Genomic DNA, 16368 nt, shown 5'->3' with positions numbered 1-16368 from the left:
CGCCTTCTTCTCACCAAATTCGGATATTGATTATTAAAGTACTGTTAATTCTGCATCTCCTATTGCGAATCATTGACCACTTACAAAAAAACGAAATTATTGCGATTACAAACATCTTATAAGGAATTACACATCTGAAATTACTAATGTTAGTTTTTATTATTGCTGGCCCAACGGTACCCATTTTACTGCGACAGATGTGCATGCCGACAATTTTTGTCTATTTCGTGATATTCGAAGCCAAATTATTTGAAAATCCTAAACCTAATACGACCGTAGACTTGATTAAACAAAAAGGATAAAATATAGCAAAACCTGAACAGGGAATTAGAACTATACATGTGTGAGAAACAAAGCTTAATTTGAAATGATTTCCGAATTAAATAACAGCAAATATCGATAAAGCAATATGGTTCGCTCATGGCAGTACCAAATTAGTTTCAACATGTTTGTTAATACCCTAAGGAACTAACAGCTTGCTAGCAGAGCTATCGATCAAGTAGTAGTTGTTACATTAATGGTAACAATTGTACTCCACCAGAAGCACTTGTGAACACTTTTTGACCCTTTAGGTCGAGGCCAATATATCTAAAAAAAATCAAAAACTTAGTACGAACGTACTTCCAACTTTGTGTATGATATGTCGGATTAAATTGTATGTCTTGTTCGTGAATTTTTCCCCAATCTACAAATACATTCACGATTCTAGAATCAAATTGGTCAGTCAAGTGACATTTGACTCATATTTTTTCATTTGGTGTGTAGAAGCTACGGAGACAAAAGAAAATAGTTTTTTTCTATACTCTTCACGAAATTGTTACGGTTAATTCATGTAATTTGTAATATAGACACTCAAAGTATGTATCATTACTACTAACAAGGTTACCTACATGTGTTTGAATCATGTTCATTCTATCCTTCCTCATCATCTGAACGTACTCCATAATATTAACATACTTGGTCTTATTTCCATTCTCATATAATGCATCTATAGCAATAAATGTCCCTGTTCTTCCTACTCCAGCGCTAAAAAAATCCATTTATCGAAAGACATGATCAAATTGAAAGAACTGTCAGTGGACAAAAAGATGGCAGCCTGATTTTATCTTTCCTCTACAAAGTGATCCTACTCATTTACGAAAAGGATGCATAGGATATTTAAAAAGTTAATGCATTAAGTAGTTATCAATTAAGTATGGCATTATGTTATACGAAGAGCTGGATCATAAAAATTTCCCATTCATACCTGCAGTGTACAACCATTGGTCCATTTTGGTCACAATGTTCACTTTTCACGTTCCTGTAAAAATGGACCAATTTGATGCTGTCAGGAACACCGTGGTCTGGCCATTTTGTGAAATGAAATTGGTGAACTTTTCTTTCTTTTAGGTTCTAAAATAAAGACTGATTTCATGAAAATACAAAAATCTACCAAGGGAGAATATTCCCAAGAAATCTTAAAAAGAGAGACAGCACCATGATAAAGTGAAAAAATTAAAAGGCTAAACAGAAAAATGAAGATTTAACAACACGAACTACATAAAAATCGGGGTTAGGGGTTTAAGGAGGAGGGTAAACTTATGAAATTGCGATAAGAATATAAACAACAGCAAATTAATGATAAGTTACGGCAAATGCCTATACGTGTACTTTGTACACTTATTTTGTTCATAGTATTTTTGTCATCAATGATCAGGTCAATATATGATAAAACGAAATCAGTACCCTATCCAACGGTAAATGATAATGATAAACCTAAAATTTACAAAATAATAGTAAAAATTGCAAAATTGTGAAAAATTGTAATTTAAGGCCAATAACGCCGAAAAGGACTATTTCGTTAGTTTAGTCGAAATAACCAGTTGGTAGATATTCATATTGTGAACTCTTTTGAAGATTTTCTCTATGTATAACGGCTTTTAAAGATCTTCAGATAATACTTGCATTTACCCTTATGCTCTTATTTTAGCAATGACAGCCATGTTCGTTTACCATAGGATTCAACGGGCAAATTTTTAAACTGATATCTCCTAATGATGATTCCATCCAGGTTTGGTTAAAATTGGCCTAGTAGTTTCAGAAGAGAAGGCAAGCGATCACATGTGTTGTAAATGTGTGTATTGGTTATTTCCAAGTAAAGAAATATTGTTATTATTGTTTTAAGAGAGTTTATATGAGTTGTCAGAAGTTATTTCTAGTATTTCTAGTATATTGAATGAGTAATTAACGTACGTTTTACTTTATGTTATTAGATGTATCGATAACGTCATATATGGCGCAAATTTGTCATGTATTATTCAGAACGTTACCGTTGGGTAAATATTGTAATCTTGAACCCAAAAGTGTTCATTTGTGAGCTCTCAACTGGAAGAAATAATATGTCTTGATTGTTTTAGTACTAAAGTGTATTATTATAAGCATTTTGAGTCGAGGACTTGTATATTTTATGTCAGCGTTTGACGTTATGTTTTTCTTCCTGCTTAGAATATTTACTTCCGGGAATTTCAAATAAATACCAGTGCAACGTCACGTTCGTCAGTCTTTGCTGTGTTTACATTTGGCTTGCAGCAAGGCTCAGCCCGGGGGTTCCTAGAGGTGAGAAGCAGCGCATTTAGCTGTATGCCTCGCAGTTTATATTACAAGTAAGGGTCGTAGTTTAGAGGTAAGAAGCAGCGCAGATAGCTGCATGCCTTGCATTTATTTACGTTGTCATTGTAGAATTTATTAAGATAATCCCGTTTGGTCCGTACAAAAATACAAGAGAAAGAATGTTATTTTAGTAGCTCCGCCTCGTATGTAAATTATATAATTGTTGCTCGAATATTGTACATGTATGGAAATATATCGGCTGTTCTAGAAGTTTAATAAAAGTATCATTTTCTACTATTGATTATATATTCACACTACCAATGATGAGAGAGAACAGACAACAGATTTGACGGCCGTATTTATTTATCCCTTAGTTTAGTCACAAGTTTTGTGAGTTTATTCGTATTTGCTGGCTTTAAAACTATAGACAAAACATAGCAAGAAGCAGTATATTCAATACTCAGTTGTCTTCATTTGTTCATGTCATAGAGGATTGAAACAAAAACAGAACTGAACGCTTAATTTAACATTAAATTGGGGTTTATGAGTCGTTTGTTAATAAGCAAGGTATCATCTTTGAAATAATATGCTTGGTGTATATATATTAAGTTAACTCTAACCTTTCAGTATGATTAGTTTATAAAAATATTCTTAGAAAAACCTATTATACAATGGGTTAATTTAATCTTCGTTCTATGTTTGTTCACCCTTTCTTCTACGGTGGTTTTCCCCTTCGCACTTGCGCTGTGCAACAGTCGAAATTTTATCGAGGATTCATAGTTAAAATCCCTGCTTACGGAAAAGCTGTCGGCAAATTAGAATATTGGAAGAAAATAATTCAATAGCAGTACATTTATGAAGATTAAGGTAAAAGAAAAGATTTTAATTTAAAAGAAAGTAAACGTAAACGTGTTTTATATCAAAATTAAGCCATTTTTAAAAGTATATAAAACATTTTCCTCTTTTTATAAGATTTGAAGGACAATATGACTAACATTATTCATTACCGTATCATTATGATTGAATATCGTTATAAGTCTGTAAACATAAAGTGTATGTTCTTTTTCTTTTGTCAATGTCAGTCGAAAATTTTCCTCTACCATTTGTTCATTGACTGCATCAGGCCAATATTGTACACATTTGTTCTAAAGAAAATTGATAAACATTGAATATACATAACATTTTATAACGGTCCTAAACAAATGAATTTAGACATCAACAGACATGTTTCATTTCCAATTAAAACATGCAAAGTTACATTTTTCTTTCTTTTATTCATATCTGTGTTGAAAGCATTAGACGATGTTGATTAAGTAGTATCAGAAGACTATTGAATTAATAAAAAAAAAGGCTTCATAACTATAATCATCATTATTGTTTTGTTATATATTCAGAAATAAATTTGATGTTTCTCTGTATGTTTAGTAAAAATATATCAATAAGCTTGTGCTAGGTATTTTGTGCATATATAATGACATGTTTTTTTTAAATTCGAACAGTCATGAGTCATCTTTGTAGTGTTCCGCAGATAACGATAATGAGTTGGTGTTTGAAAACGTCCAGAGTCAAATATAACATGCTTATTGGGACAAGTACATGTTAATAAAATATCTGCTTTGAACTAGACCAAATACTAAGTCCGATATTTGTACTAGACCGAAACACTAAGACAGATATTTGACTACTAATTCACAAAGTATTAGGCCGCAAAAATATGTCATCCTACCTGGACACATTACTCCAACGCCAACTAGTCATTATTCTAATTTCTAAACACATGAGCAACAGACAAGTAGTAAAAATCAATTTTAAAGTCTTGTCTGATGCAACCGGGAATCGAAGCTGCACTTTCCTGCACTCGAGTCTAGAACGCGACTATGAAAATACTGATGCATTATGTTTTGTAGAGAATGTTATGATAAAACAGCTTTTTAAATCACAACATATACCACAATCATGTGTCATATTATATAACCTTTAAGCCGCGTTTTCGATCCGGATGTTATGAAAATACTTGATAACATTTAAATTATATAATTCTATTTAATTGATTGGATATAATCAATGTGATAATGCAATTTGATACCCTTCTTCCCTCTTTCAGCTGTGTAACCATAACAATTTTACCAACATCTTCCTGCCATATCATATGCCAGAAATCTCTGACGGTATTTTTCTTGGGACCTTTAAATTAAATAACGAATTAGAGTTCTAATATTAAAGGCAAGCATGGAAAGTTATGTTGACAATCTACCATGGCATAACCATCATAAATATTGGTTTTAAAATTTCAAACCTTAATTAGTTTGTAATTCTTTTTCATGATGATCAGATTAATTTTAAAACAAACAACAGTGTTACATGGAGAGAACTTAACAAATATATTTTGCCTCCACCTCCCCTTGATCAATACGCACATGACCGGTACCATTGGCGGGACAGGAACTCCTAACCCTTTTGGAGCACATGAAATCTTGGTACAATATTCTGTGCCCTCGAAAGTGTTTTTTTTTCTATTCCTTGTACATATCATATCTATTTTATTTTAAGTTTCACCTTATAGGAAATGAAATAATTTTAACTATTTTAAGAATTAGAAATATACTTGGAATGTTTGTTTTCACACGTAAATACATTTCAACAGTATATATATGATGATTGAGATAACACACCATCGAAACACACAAAAGTCACCAAAACATCTAAAGATCAGCATCCTTGATGAACGTTATATTAGTTCCAAACTATAAAATGTGCATTAATATAAATCTCTAAAAATATCAGGCACACTCATTACAAAAATAAGACCTTAAGGTGTAATTATAACCGTTAATAATGTCTATGTAGCAAAACCCAAAAATGCTAAGATAATTCCTAGACATCTTTCTGTTCTAAAATAATATTATCATTATCAAGTTTTTAAAGACTTTTATAAATTTTTAACTAAACCTTTACAAACCTTGGGTTGCTATGTAGGTCTTTTCTTTGTCATAGTTCTGAAATACACATGGTTATAAGTATTAACATTTTTTGTGTTTATTCAAAGTTAAATATTCAATGGTAAAAAGGAAAAAATAACAAAAATACCGAACTGAAGATAAATTACGAAATAATTGGATGACAATATTGCCCAACTTAAAGCTCAAACAAACGTTGGACCAAAATTCAAGAAGAAGAAGAAAATAAAAGTCAATAAATTCGAAACATTAGCACGTGACAAAATTGCATTTTTAAAAAGGTAATTTTCTTTTCTTAATTGATTTTAAAAGATACCTATTATACTTGCTATTGAAATATTTGTATATGTTAGTTAGAGGTATATGCCTATTTATATACATTGTAGAAAAAAAATATTATAATTTCAAAACCTACATCGATGTAACTAGCATTAATATAATCCGACTTTTTGTTTCCCTTCAGTACAACACGTGAATGATCATCTACAAAAAAATAAATAAAAATTAACAGATCTTGCATTATCAAGATAAATATATAACATGCTACAGTAAGTTAAATAAAACAGGGAATGCAAACTGATTTGTTTGTATTGATTTCATTTGTGTCACTCTAGATAAAATAATTTGTTATCGTCTTCAAAACATACACAGTGTGTGAGTTTTTCTTATTTCAGTAAGGTGATAATAACAGTGAATTCATGATGCATTTGTGAATTTCGACCGACTTTAAAGATTGGATAATCTCAAAATAATATGACAACACAAATAAAAAACAAGAATGTGTCCATAGTACACGGATGCCCCACTCGCACAATCTTTTTCTGTGTTCAGTGGACCGCGAAATTTGGGTAAAAACTCTAACTTGGCATTAAAATTAGAAAGATCATATCATAGGGAACATGTGTACTAAGTTTCAAGTTGATTAGACTTCAACTTCATCAAAAACTACCTTGACCAAAAACTTTAACCTGAAGCGGGACAGACGGACGGACGGACGGACGAACAGACGGACGGACGGACGAACAAACGGACGCAAAGACCAGAAAACATAATGCCCTTACTACTATCGTAGGTGGGACATAATTACACACCAGAGATTTGACAAACGTATGTATACAAATTGTATTTAATAATTTTAGCTGATTAAAGATAAATTGTTTGAGTATTTTATTTATTTTAATTGCAAATTTGTCATTGAGTTTTTTCTACATACAAGGCCATAAGTCGCGGAAACGATTTTTGTCTTTATTTACTTCTTTGGAACCTTCAACGTGTGCATGGATAAGCCCTTTAGGTAAAATCTGAAAGAAAAAAAAAATACCGTGTTAATATTTTAGAAATTCAATTAAAAATTGTTAATGAAAAAAGAAGGTTTATAAATTACTACTTGAAATTTTTTTTCACAAATAAATTGACCAGTTATTTAGATGCATTCAATCACAAGCCGTAGAATTAGAAAAATCAATACAAAGCACAGAAAAAAACAACAAATTAAAGTAATTACAGTATCAAAATTATTACTATGAAAACGTTAGTTTGATCAACAAGATAAAATTTAGAATGGAAACGGGGAATGTGTCAAAGAGACATCAACCCGACCAACGAGCAAACAACACACCAAGGCTGCCAAATGGTCTTCAACACAGCGAGAAAATCCCGCACCCGAAGAACCCACCAAAAGTATGGTGTTAGCTCATGTGCTCTGTAAGGGTCAACAATCCCTGATTTGCCAGTGATACAAGCCGTACATGTATTACTGCTGTCAAAATTGGGGATTAGGGTTTGCACCGATTTGGAAAATGTGGAGTATCTTACATTTAAGAGTAGACTTGAACCTCAACCAATTTTATTTGCTAATTAAAATTAAGCTGAATAAAATTATTTAAGACAGCAGATGAGATAATTCAGTAATAATGTTTTTTTACTCAGACTCAAAGGCTAGTTATACTGTAAATTTATGATGTCTCTGTACTGGTCAATGGGTCAAATTTGCCATACTTGATTAAACGATTAATTGTTGAAATTAGATAACATGTTTTCACGTGTAGGAAAATTTCACTAATGACCAGTGCATGATTGGATTACATCTTTCTTATTGGTCAAAGATCTTGCGGGGTCAGCACGAGTTCACGTGTAAGTGCGTTGTGGTCACTTCCTTTTATCATTAGCTTTTGGCGTGTTAACTTGTAATTCTTATCAAACAAGTTGTGAAAAATTTAAATTTTATGGATAATTTTGGACTGGAGTGGTTTCCTTTTTGCAATTTGAGGTAAAATCGAACTATACTTTCATGTTTTTGCTATATTATGCTTACATTCTGGACAAACGTACAGTTACTTTTTGACCATTCTTTCATACACGATTTAGTTTTATGCAATACACGTAGCAGTTAGTCATTATACATCAGTCCTATGATTAAACCTTTCATATTTTCATTGCAAGGTCTGGTTTGCAAAGAAAAATCGCAGTTTCTAAATTTCCAAAGAAACTCCTGATTAAATGATTGGTTGACATTTAAAGATACCAATTTTAATTTACTAGATGCATTTGTCGTTAGAAAAGTCGTTCTAATTACGACGATTCTCATATGCAGCGTTCTTGTCATATCTACGCTACCAATTTATAACCAAATTTCCCTTATTCTTAGTCGATTTATCTTTTTCCTGACTTGTTGATTATTTTCATTCAATCAACGCGTAGAGTGGTTCATTTGCTCTCATTACGTTATAAGTCAGTTGTCAATTATGACGTCAAATGCTCTTTCTTTCCTCTGAATTTTCTATTGCCATGTCACGAAAAAAGGCGATCATGCTTGTTGACGTTACATAGAAAAAAAAACATATTTTTGCTGATCATTGGAAAATAAGTCATATCGTCTAAAAATCATTAGAGAAACAGATTCTACCACTGCATCTCGTGTAATACGAGATTTCTCTACTATATATAATATATATATCGACAGTTAAATTTTTAATATCTAAAACTTTCGGCGAGTCTCTAGTTTTTAATTTGATAGTTTAATTATCTCGAGTAGAAAAATATCGTATCACACTCGATCCAGTCATAGAACAATAGTTTTATAATAATTTCCTTCAAAATATATATAGTCTACCACATAACCCGTTTAGTTTAATATTACTAAGATACAATTTGAGTTATTATGTGTTGTTATTGTCATCTTTTTTTTATTATATTACTATATCTTTAGTAAAAACAAAATCGCGCATTTACCATTATTATCATATGAGAAAAACGGATACCTCAGCTCATTTGGTTTGGATGAATTATTAACTACACGCGTCGGTATACTGCAATGTAAATGATTAACGAATGACCTGTTATTAAATAAACACATCATTGATAACCCACCAGGTGCTTGACATTGAAAAGACATTTTAGAAATTCCAAAGTTGAAGTTAAATCCAAAAAATATAATTATTTGCAGCAACTATATGTACATGTAGCTGCTAAAACCAGTGACAATATGAGAAATATAATATTGCATGTATAACCTCGTATTCTTTTCTGAAGCCTTCATCTTTCAATTTTTCATTGATAGCCTCCTTCAAATTTTCAATGTGTATCTTATTGACAGAATGTTCAATTGGTAACCTTTTGTTTTCAAAATCATCTCTTTCAGGTAGTAGTTCAGTTTCCTCTGTGGTGTCTTCAAGGTGAACAGTTACCTCCCCTGAATCCGATGTAATGGCTGCATTTACATATTCATGTACATTATTGGTTTCTCTGTTCCTATCTATAAATAACATTCTATCAGGTTCATTGCTCTTATTTAGAATATGTATCAGTAGGTAACCATATTTTCCCTCTTACAATTATTGTTGTCTATTTTCATTTAAAAAAAAAACGAAGATGGGATTTGCTCAAGAAATAAAAGAAAAATGTTCGTTTGTATGGACAAAGTTTCATTTACAGTTAAACAAGAAGTGCAAATTATACCGCCATTCATTTTGAGATATTTAGGAAAAGTCAATGCCGTTGAAAGTATGAAAAGTAAGATAACATCAAAAAGGAATTGATTGTCTGGCTGATTCACAAATTGCATACACGGTACAAAATATTATATATAAAATAATTCCTTAAAAAACAACCTGAGCAATTCGTTACAACAATTATCCATGCCTAGTTGGTAACAAAAATTCAAGTTATCAACAAATAGGAAATGACTGTCAGGCAGAACTGAAAATCGGTTACAATGTAAAAATTAAATTGCAGACCAAATCCTTAATGTTCCTTAATTCAGAACAATATGTTAAGAAAATTATGAATGGAAGAATAGATAAAATGATTGAATGAACTGTATACCACCCACTCCTTAGGTGGGTGTATATTACATTACAGGTATCTCTATAGAGTATAAATTGTGTACAAAAGCTAAATAATATAGAAATAAATATCTGATATTGTGACTTAAACTTACTAAAGGTAGTTTTTCGACTTGATTTTGACTGGTCTGAACATTTATCTTTTGCTAATGTTTTGTTGCCTCTACAAATACAAAATAACATATTACAACATGTTCACTTACAACTGTTTGTTTTGTTCATTAAAAGTTTGATATTGTGGTAATTCTGAATATAATCAAGTGTTGTCTTCAACTTTAAACGTTATTTTATGTTTTATTAATTGTCAAGCGTTTGAAATTAATTTCTTTGCGAGTACTTCATAAGTCAATCATACTTATGAATCTTAGAATGTTTTATAGTATTCAAATGTTAGGTCATTCTGATAAGTGATGTTGAAAGAGTACTCACGATATACAATATAACTCCCCAATATGCATTTGGTATCATGGTGTACATGGTGTATATATATAACCATCTATTCAATTTTTAATTGGGCGTAATTAAAACTCCAAAGGGTTTAAATGATAAGAAAAGTCTATCAAAGAAGAAAATAACCCATTCGTTTAATTGACCTGAAATTCCACCAAAATATTAATGCGACTGCACCTGATGCGCATTTCGAAATATAGCGTCTCGCTAGTGATGCCAGATATCAAAACAGCTGTAAGTCTTGAAAATAATACAAACCGTTAAATGATGTCTTAAAAATGGTTTTATAATTGCAATTTCATAAAATCAATATCCGTATCTTTATGGCATTACCAAAGTACTGTATTAGGCTGATGCATTCTCCAACGAGAACAATGTAAGAAGATGTCTATTACATTACGCTATCATAATATAATTTATGTATAAATGCTTTGCTAATTGCATTGACTTTTCCATTTTAATGATCTATATCAAACAAATGGTCGGGTTTCTTTGACAAGAAAAAAGTATACAATGTAATTTAAGATAGTACTCTCTATGAATAATGAGCTTACTTGTAAATGACAAATCCTGCGAACATTATCAAAACAACTGCAATCACAGTACCAATGCCTCCACCTATTGCTCTCCCGTAAAATTCTCCCTGCAATTCAGATCTTACTGAAACAAAACCAAAAAAAAAAATATTCAACAAATATGATTTGTGATGATAGTAGGTTATCATATATGTATGTCATAAATAAATTCTGATACTGAAAAGTAAATAAATTTTGTAAATTGTTGAAATGCGCACCAGTAAAATTGATACCGTTACAGTCATTTTCAACCCAAAACTTCCGTTACTATAAAAAAAAAAAAGAAAGGTCCGTTGAATGGTATAGCTACCGCGTGAAATAGCGGTTAAAATCATATAACTGCAATTGTATTTTTTAATTTTATTTATCTTTTCTATCAAAAATTTAAGTAGGACTCTACATTTAGAATGACATGTTTAAAATATCATTTCACCTTTTCTTATCCATGAAACTTTGCTTTCATTTGAACGCTGATTGCTCTATTGAAAACAAGTTTAATGGGAAATATACAGTCATAATACAACTACTTATATTTTTTTTAATTATATGTAAATTGTGCTTTAAACAATACAACAGGAAATCAAAAGAAAATTTGGGCTTTTTTGTAATTGAGTATTATAACAAGCTATTGAAATCATTTGAATTATACGCCAAAATATAAAGGATATACATGGATATAATCAAACTTATAAAAAATTGGCAAGACTATTTTCATGATCTGCGTTTTTCTATTTATTCGATACAATAATGAAGTTCCCACACCCGTTCATTCTGCAAAGAAAAGCCTAATCTTAAAGGTCTCTTATCATTTCACTGTTAACTTTTCTACAATTAAAGTACATGTATCAAGTGATGCGCATCATCAATTCAAATCCTACTCTTTCAACATCTACTTGTGAGAAATCACTTTAAATGACTGCTAGCTTTACACATGTTACAGTAGTAAAATATCCTAAATAGAAAGCGGTAATATGTGTAATTTTCTCTGTTATCTCTTTGATATCTCTCTATAAAAGGTAAATGTGTTTGATGTGGTGTTACTGATTTGTCTATTTATCGTTCAATTCATTATACAAACATATACATAAAGCTATCAACCTTGTGTACAATTGAATCCCGTCCATCCGCTATTGCATCCATCAATGCATTCTCCATTCGTATGATCACAAGATTGCTTTACACAGTTTATTGAACAATTTTGATGACATCCACTTCCATAAAAGCCAGAACTACACGCTGAAAATTAAAGTATCATGTGTTTGACCGATTGTCACGAAAATAAGTGTATTTCAATGAAAATAATTTAAACATACTGTATTTTCTTGTTGTTTTTTTTTTATGTATATATATATATACATGGCTTCACTGGTGATCCAATGGATGGATCTGGTAGAGTTGTCACTTGTTTAGACGTACTTATATATATACATAAAAAAAAACAACAAGAAAACACAGTATTTTCAAATTATTTTCATTGAAATACACTTATTTTCTGTGACTGTATCTTACGATCCTTTACGATAGATATTTAGCTAATCTGCAATCAATTCCATCTTCATGCCTAATATATCATTTAATGTGTTACAACTCAAGAATCTACTGACGAGGAAAGGTAACACTAGGCCACCGAAAGCTGAATTATTAGTTCAGTCTAGATGGCCGAGTGGTCTTGAGCGCTGGACACAGTGCAGGTGGTGTTGTCTCGATATCCCAATAGACGTGTTAGGAAAATCTATACGATTTTGACGCTGATGTTAAATACCACTACAGGCTATAGTGGGGACCATCTCAAAAAGCACAGATAATCATTCATTTTAGTTACCTGTATGGGTTTGTTTGATAATACTGAGATGATTTTTAAACAATAAAATAGTAACAATTTATTCCGCAATACACCGAGAGGAATCCAGCAAAACAACACGAACACTATTCTTGCATTGTGTCATAGTAGGGATCGATTAAGTTTAAGATCGTTGTTCCCCCATTTCTTGCTATTTTGTTGAACAACTACAAGGAAAATCTACAAAGTGATCAAAATAAATGAATAGAAAAAAACACAGGAATTAAATCACATTCAATTCCGATTTTTTACTCTACATCAATCTTTGTTCAAAACGTTCGTTTATTTGAAATTTATTTAAAAAATAATTGTCATGTCGGGGCCTTTCTTAGCTTTTATATGCGGGAATGGTTTTGCTCCATGTTGGGGGTCTGTCATACGGTAATCTATAGTTGCAAACATTTACGTCATTTGGTCTCTGGTAGATAGTTGTCTATTTTGGCAATCATACCGTATCTCATTATTCTATATCATTTTGTAGAATAGAGAAATGTGTTACACAGTAGCGTAAAATTCTAAAAAAATCCAAACTAGAAATTTGTGTACTTGACAATTAAAAAAAAAAGACTGAAACAAAAGCGCTTTCAATTTCATTATCTTTATATTTTTATTTTATCTAGAAAGGTCAATGGCAATTTTATATAATGTTAAATGAATTAATTCTTATTCACATACAAAATTTTGCCCTGACATTTTCCTTCTATCAAGCATTTTAAATTTACGTTTCGGTGAAGGGTCGGAAGTTGTTTTTTTAATCTTGTTAACACGGATTCCTCCACCAACAAAACAGAACACCACGATTAAATTGAGATATTGTTGAAAGTGGCGTTAAACTTTCGTATTGAGAAGTTAATGTTAGTATCTTTGGGTCAGGAGGTTATTTTGAAAATGGAATATTCATTTTCACCTCTTTCAAAACAATGTCTGCTAAATTATGTGTCGGGCATTTTTTTTTTTTTTTTTTTCGATTTGCTTCATTTTGTTTTGCCTTAGATTCACTATACACTCCGCTTTCTAAATTGGACGGTATATAGTGATGGGTGAATTGGCCTATCCGTCCGTTCTTTCGTCCCTCTGTCCATTCATTGCATTCATACCCAGAAAGTAGTAGACAATACGAATCACATATAGCTCATGAAAAGTGGTTTTCTTGAACATTAAAACGATCCACAGCAAGACAACCTTCTTCTGTAGCCCCCTGCTTCTTAAAAGTTTTATATAAAAATAGCACTGTATCCACTTGTGTTCAATTTTTATTTTCTTTTTTATATATAGATATAACGATGTGTTCAGATTAGTACTGATTTGTTTAAGCCACACATATATACGCGTCCCTGTATCCCTGGATACAAAATGCATGCTAACTATATTTTGCAACGAAAATAGGACATATCTATTGTGAAGAGACAAACTGAGTTATTTAACTATTAAACATATTCTAATCATATCGCTTAATATATATATTTGGACTTGTGGCCGTAAAATCCGTCATTCCCATTCTTGACTCTTACATATATTTTTGTTAAGTTTTGTTTTGCACTCTTAAATCAAACAAATACAAATTAATGTATGAATTTATGAAGATCTACGTAAGGACAATGCACGTCTTAAAATTTAGAGTCGACGTTAACTGTTAGCTATAGTGTATCAAACACACCACAAATGTAAAATATTATACTACGCCGGGATACTTTTCAGTGCAATTGCATTTTGAGAAAGTCCACACTTAAATCTTGTATCGGTATTGGTATTTAACAGGTTTACTCCTGGTTTGCCCACTTTTAATTATACCAATTATCTATTAGTAAAGAAAACAAAAAAGACAAAAGGTTTAATGAGCATACAATTGTATAGTCTGTTCCAACTTAGGTATATAGGATCATATAGTTTATTAGCGTTTTCTATATATTCAGGTATTTTTTATTTTGTAATTCCATTTTCATTTGAATAGGAAAAAAATGAATAAATCAAAAAAAAATTTCTCTCAATAATTTAATATCAATTCATTCGATTCACATACATATTGAACAACTAATGACAAAACAATGACCTTCAGTTATAAAAGTGTCATTATGATAATAATTCATTAGTTTCTGAATGATTTTCATGATATAAATACACCAACACAAGTTGGCTTTTATTGCAAACATAATTTATATAATATATGAATCAAATGTATAAATGCATTGCATAATGAAATAAATAAAGCACTAATGTAAAATAAATAATATGGGGCACTATATGTATAATGATGGCAAATACAATCTTTTTGTCGAGCCTGCGACTTTTGTTGCAAAAGCAAGACATAGCGATCCTACATGCCGTTGTTGGCGGCGGCGGCAGCGTCCACAAATATTCACTCTGTTGTTAAATTTTTGAAATTTTAATAACTTTCATAAACTATCCTGGATTTCTACCAAACCTAGACAGAACCTTCTTTATGATCATAAGATAGTATCCAGAAGGTAATTGTGTAAACAAAAATCCTGTGTATTCGTATTTTACTTATAAATGGACTTAGTTTTTCTGCGAATTAACATTGCATTCACTCTTTGGTTAAAGTTTTTAAAATTTTAATAACTTTCTTGAACTATCCTGGATTTCTATCAAACATGGACAGAAGCTTGTTTATGATCAAAGATAGTATCCAGAAGGTAATTTTGTAAAAAATTCGTATTTTACTTATAAATGGACTTGGTTTTTCTGCCAATTAACATTAAATTCACTCTTTGGTTAAAGTTTTTAAAATTTTGATAACTTTCTTAAACGATCCTGGATTTGTGCCAAACTTGGACAGAAGCTTGTAAATGACCAATAGCTAGTAGCTATCAAACGTAAAGCTTGGCTACTGAACAGTTGCTTTTTAATATATTCTATTTGTTAGAATTAATTGGATATTTTTTTATATTAAATTTCTAAGTTTGAAAAATTTGAAATACTTACGCTTTTCTACCTCAGGACTAGATAACCTTAGCTGTATTTGGCAAAACTTTTGAGGAATTTTTTGTCCTCAATGCTCTTCAACTTCGAACTTTATTTGGCCTTTCTAACTTTTATTGATTCGAGCGTCACTAATGAGTCTTTTGTAGACGAAACGCGCGTCTGGCGCAAATACAAAATTTCAATCCTGGTATCTATGATCATGATGATGAGTTTATTCAGAAAAATATATTTATTAAAATTTAAAAAAAAAATATGTTGAATAAATAAAAAGAAATTTAAATGACATTTATTCTAATCTATTATCATTATTTTTCTTAACTTTTTTTCAGAATGTACCAACAATTAAAACTATTTGTTGAGAAATTGTAAAAAAAATAAACATATTTAAACATATATTTGTTTATTTTTTATTTTTATATTTGTCAAATTCAATACATTTTCCTGCTAAAAAAACTAGATCAAATATAATATATTTTGGCACATTTTCCTTGATTTAATAGCAGAATATAGTATCTTTTATAAAATTTTACAGGTAAAATAAAGGTAAGAAAATGACTATAATTCAGAAATAAACTATAATTGTTAAAACAACAATTCCCCCTATGTTTACATATGTATGTAATTAAAAGTGGGCAAACCAGGATGACACCATTTAACACTAGCGCAGTATT

The 16368-nt window shown here is 30.8% G+C and overlaps 1 protein-coding gene across 1 annotated transcript in view; it reads right to left on the bottom strand.

Moving 5' to 3' along the window:
• Positions 1–12123, bottom strand: part of LOC127724459 (receptor-type tyrosine-protein phosphatase epsilon-like) — a 234601-nt gene extending 222478 nt beyond the window's left edge. Inside the window, exons 1-10 of the mRNA XM_052231427.1 lie at positions 12013–12123; positions 10894–10999; positions 9985–10052; positions 9059–9300; positions 6760–6847; positions 5962–6029; positions 5549–5585; positions 4676–4773; positions 3597–3734; positions 1247–1392 (exon numbers count right to left, since the gene is read on the bottom strand). Of these exons, the coding sequence (XP_052087387.1) occupies positions 1247–1392; positions 3597–3734; positions 4676–4773; positions 5549–5585; positions 5962–6029; positions 6760–6847; positions 9059–9300; positions 9985–10052; positions 10894–10919 (911 nt within the window). The 5' untranslated portion in view covers positions 10920–10999; positions 12013–12123. The remainder of the gene's footprint in view (positions 1–1246; positions 1393–3596; positions 3735–4675; positions 4774–5548; positions 5586–5961; positions 6030–6759; positions 6848–9058; positions 9301–9984; positions 10053–10893; positions 11000–12012) is intronic.
• Positions 12124–16368: the final 4245 nt, after the last annotated feature.

This window comes from Mytilus californianus, unplaced genomic scaffold, assembly GCF_021869535.1.
Source record: "Mytilus californianus isolate M0D057914Y unplaced genomic scaffold, xbMytCali1.0.p SCAF_1, whole genome shotgun sequence".
NCBI lineage: Eukaryota > Metazoa > Mollusca > Bivalvia > Mytilida > Mytilidae > Mytilus > Mytilus californianus.
The sequence above is the reverse complement of the archived record's forward strand: the minus strand, read 5'-3'. Positions and strand labels throughout refer to the sequence as shown.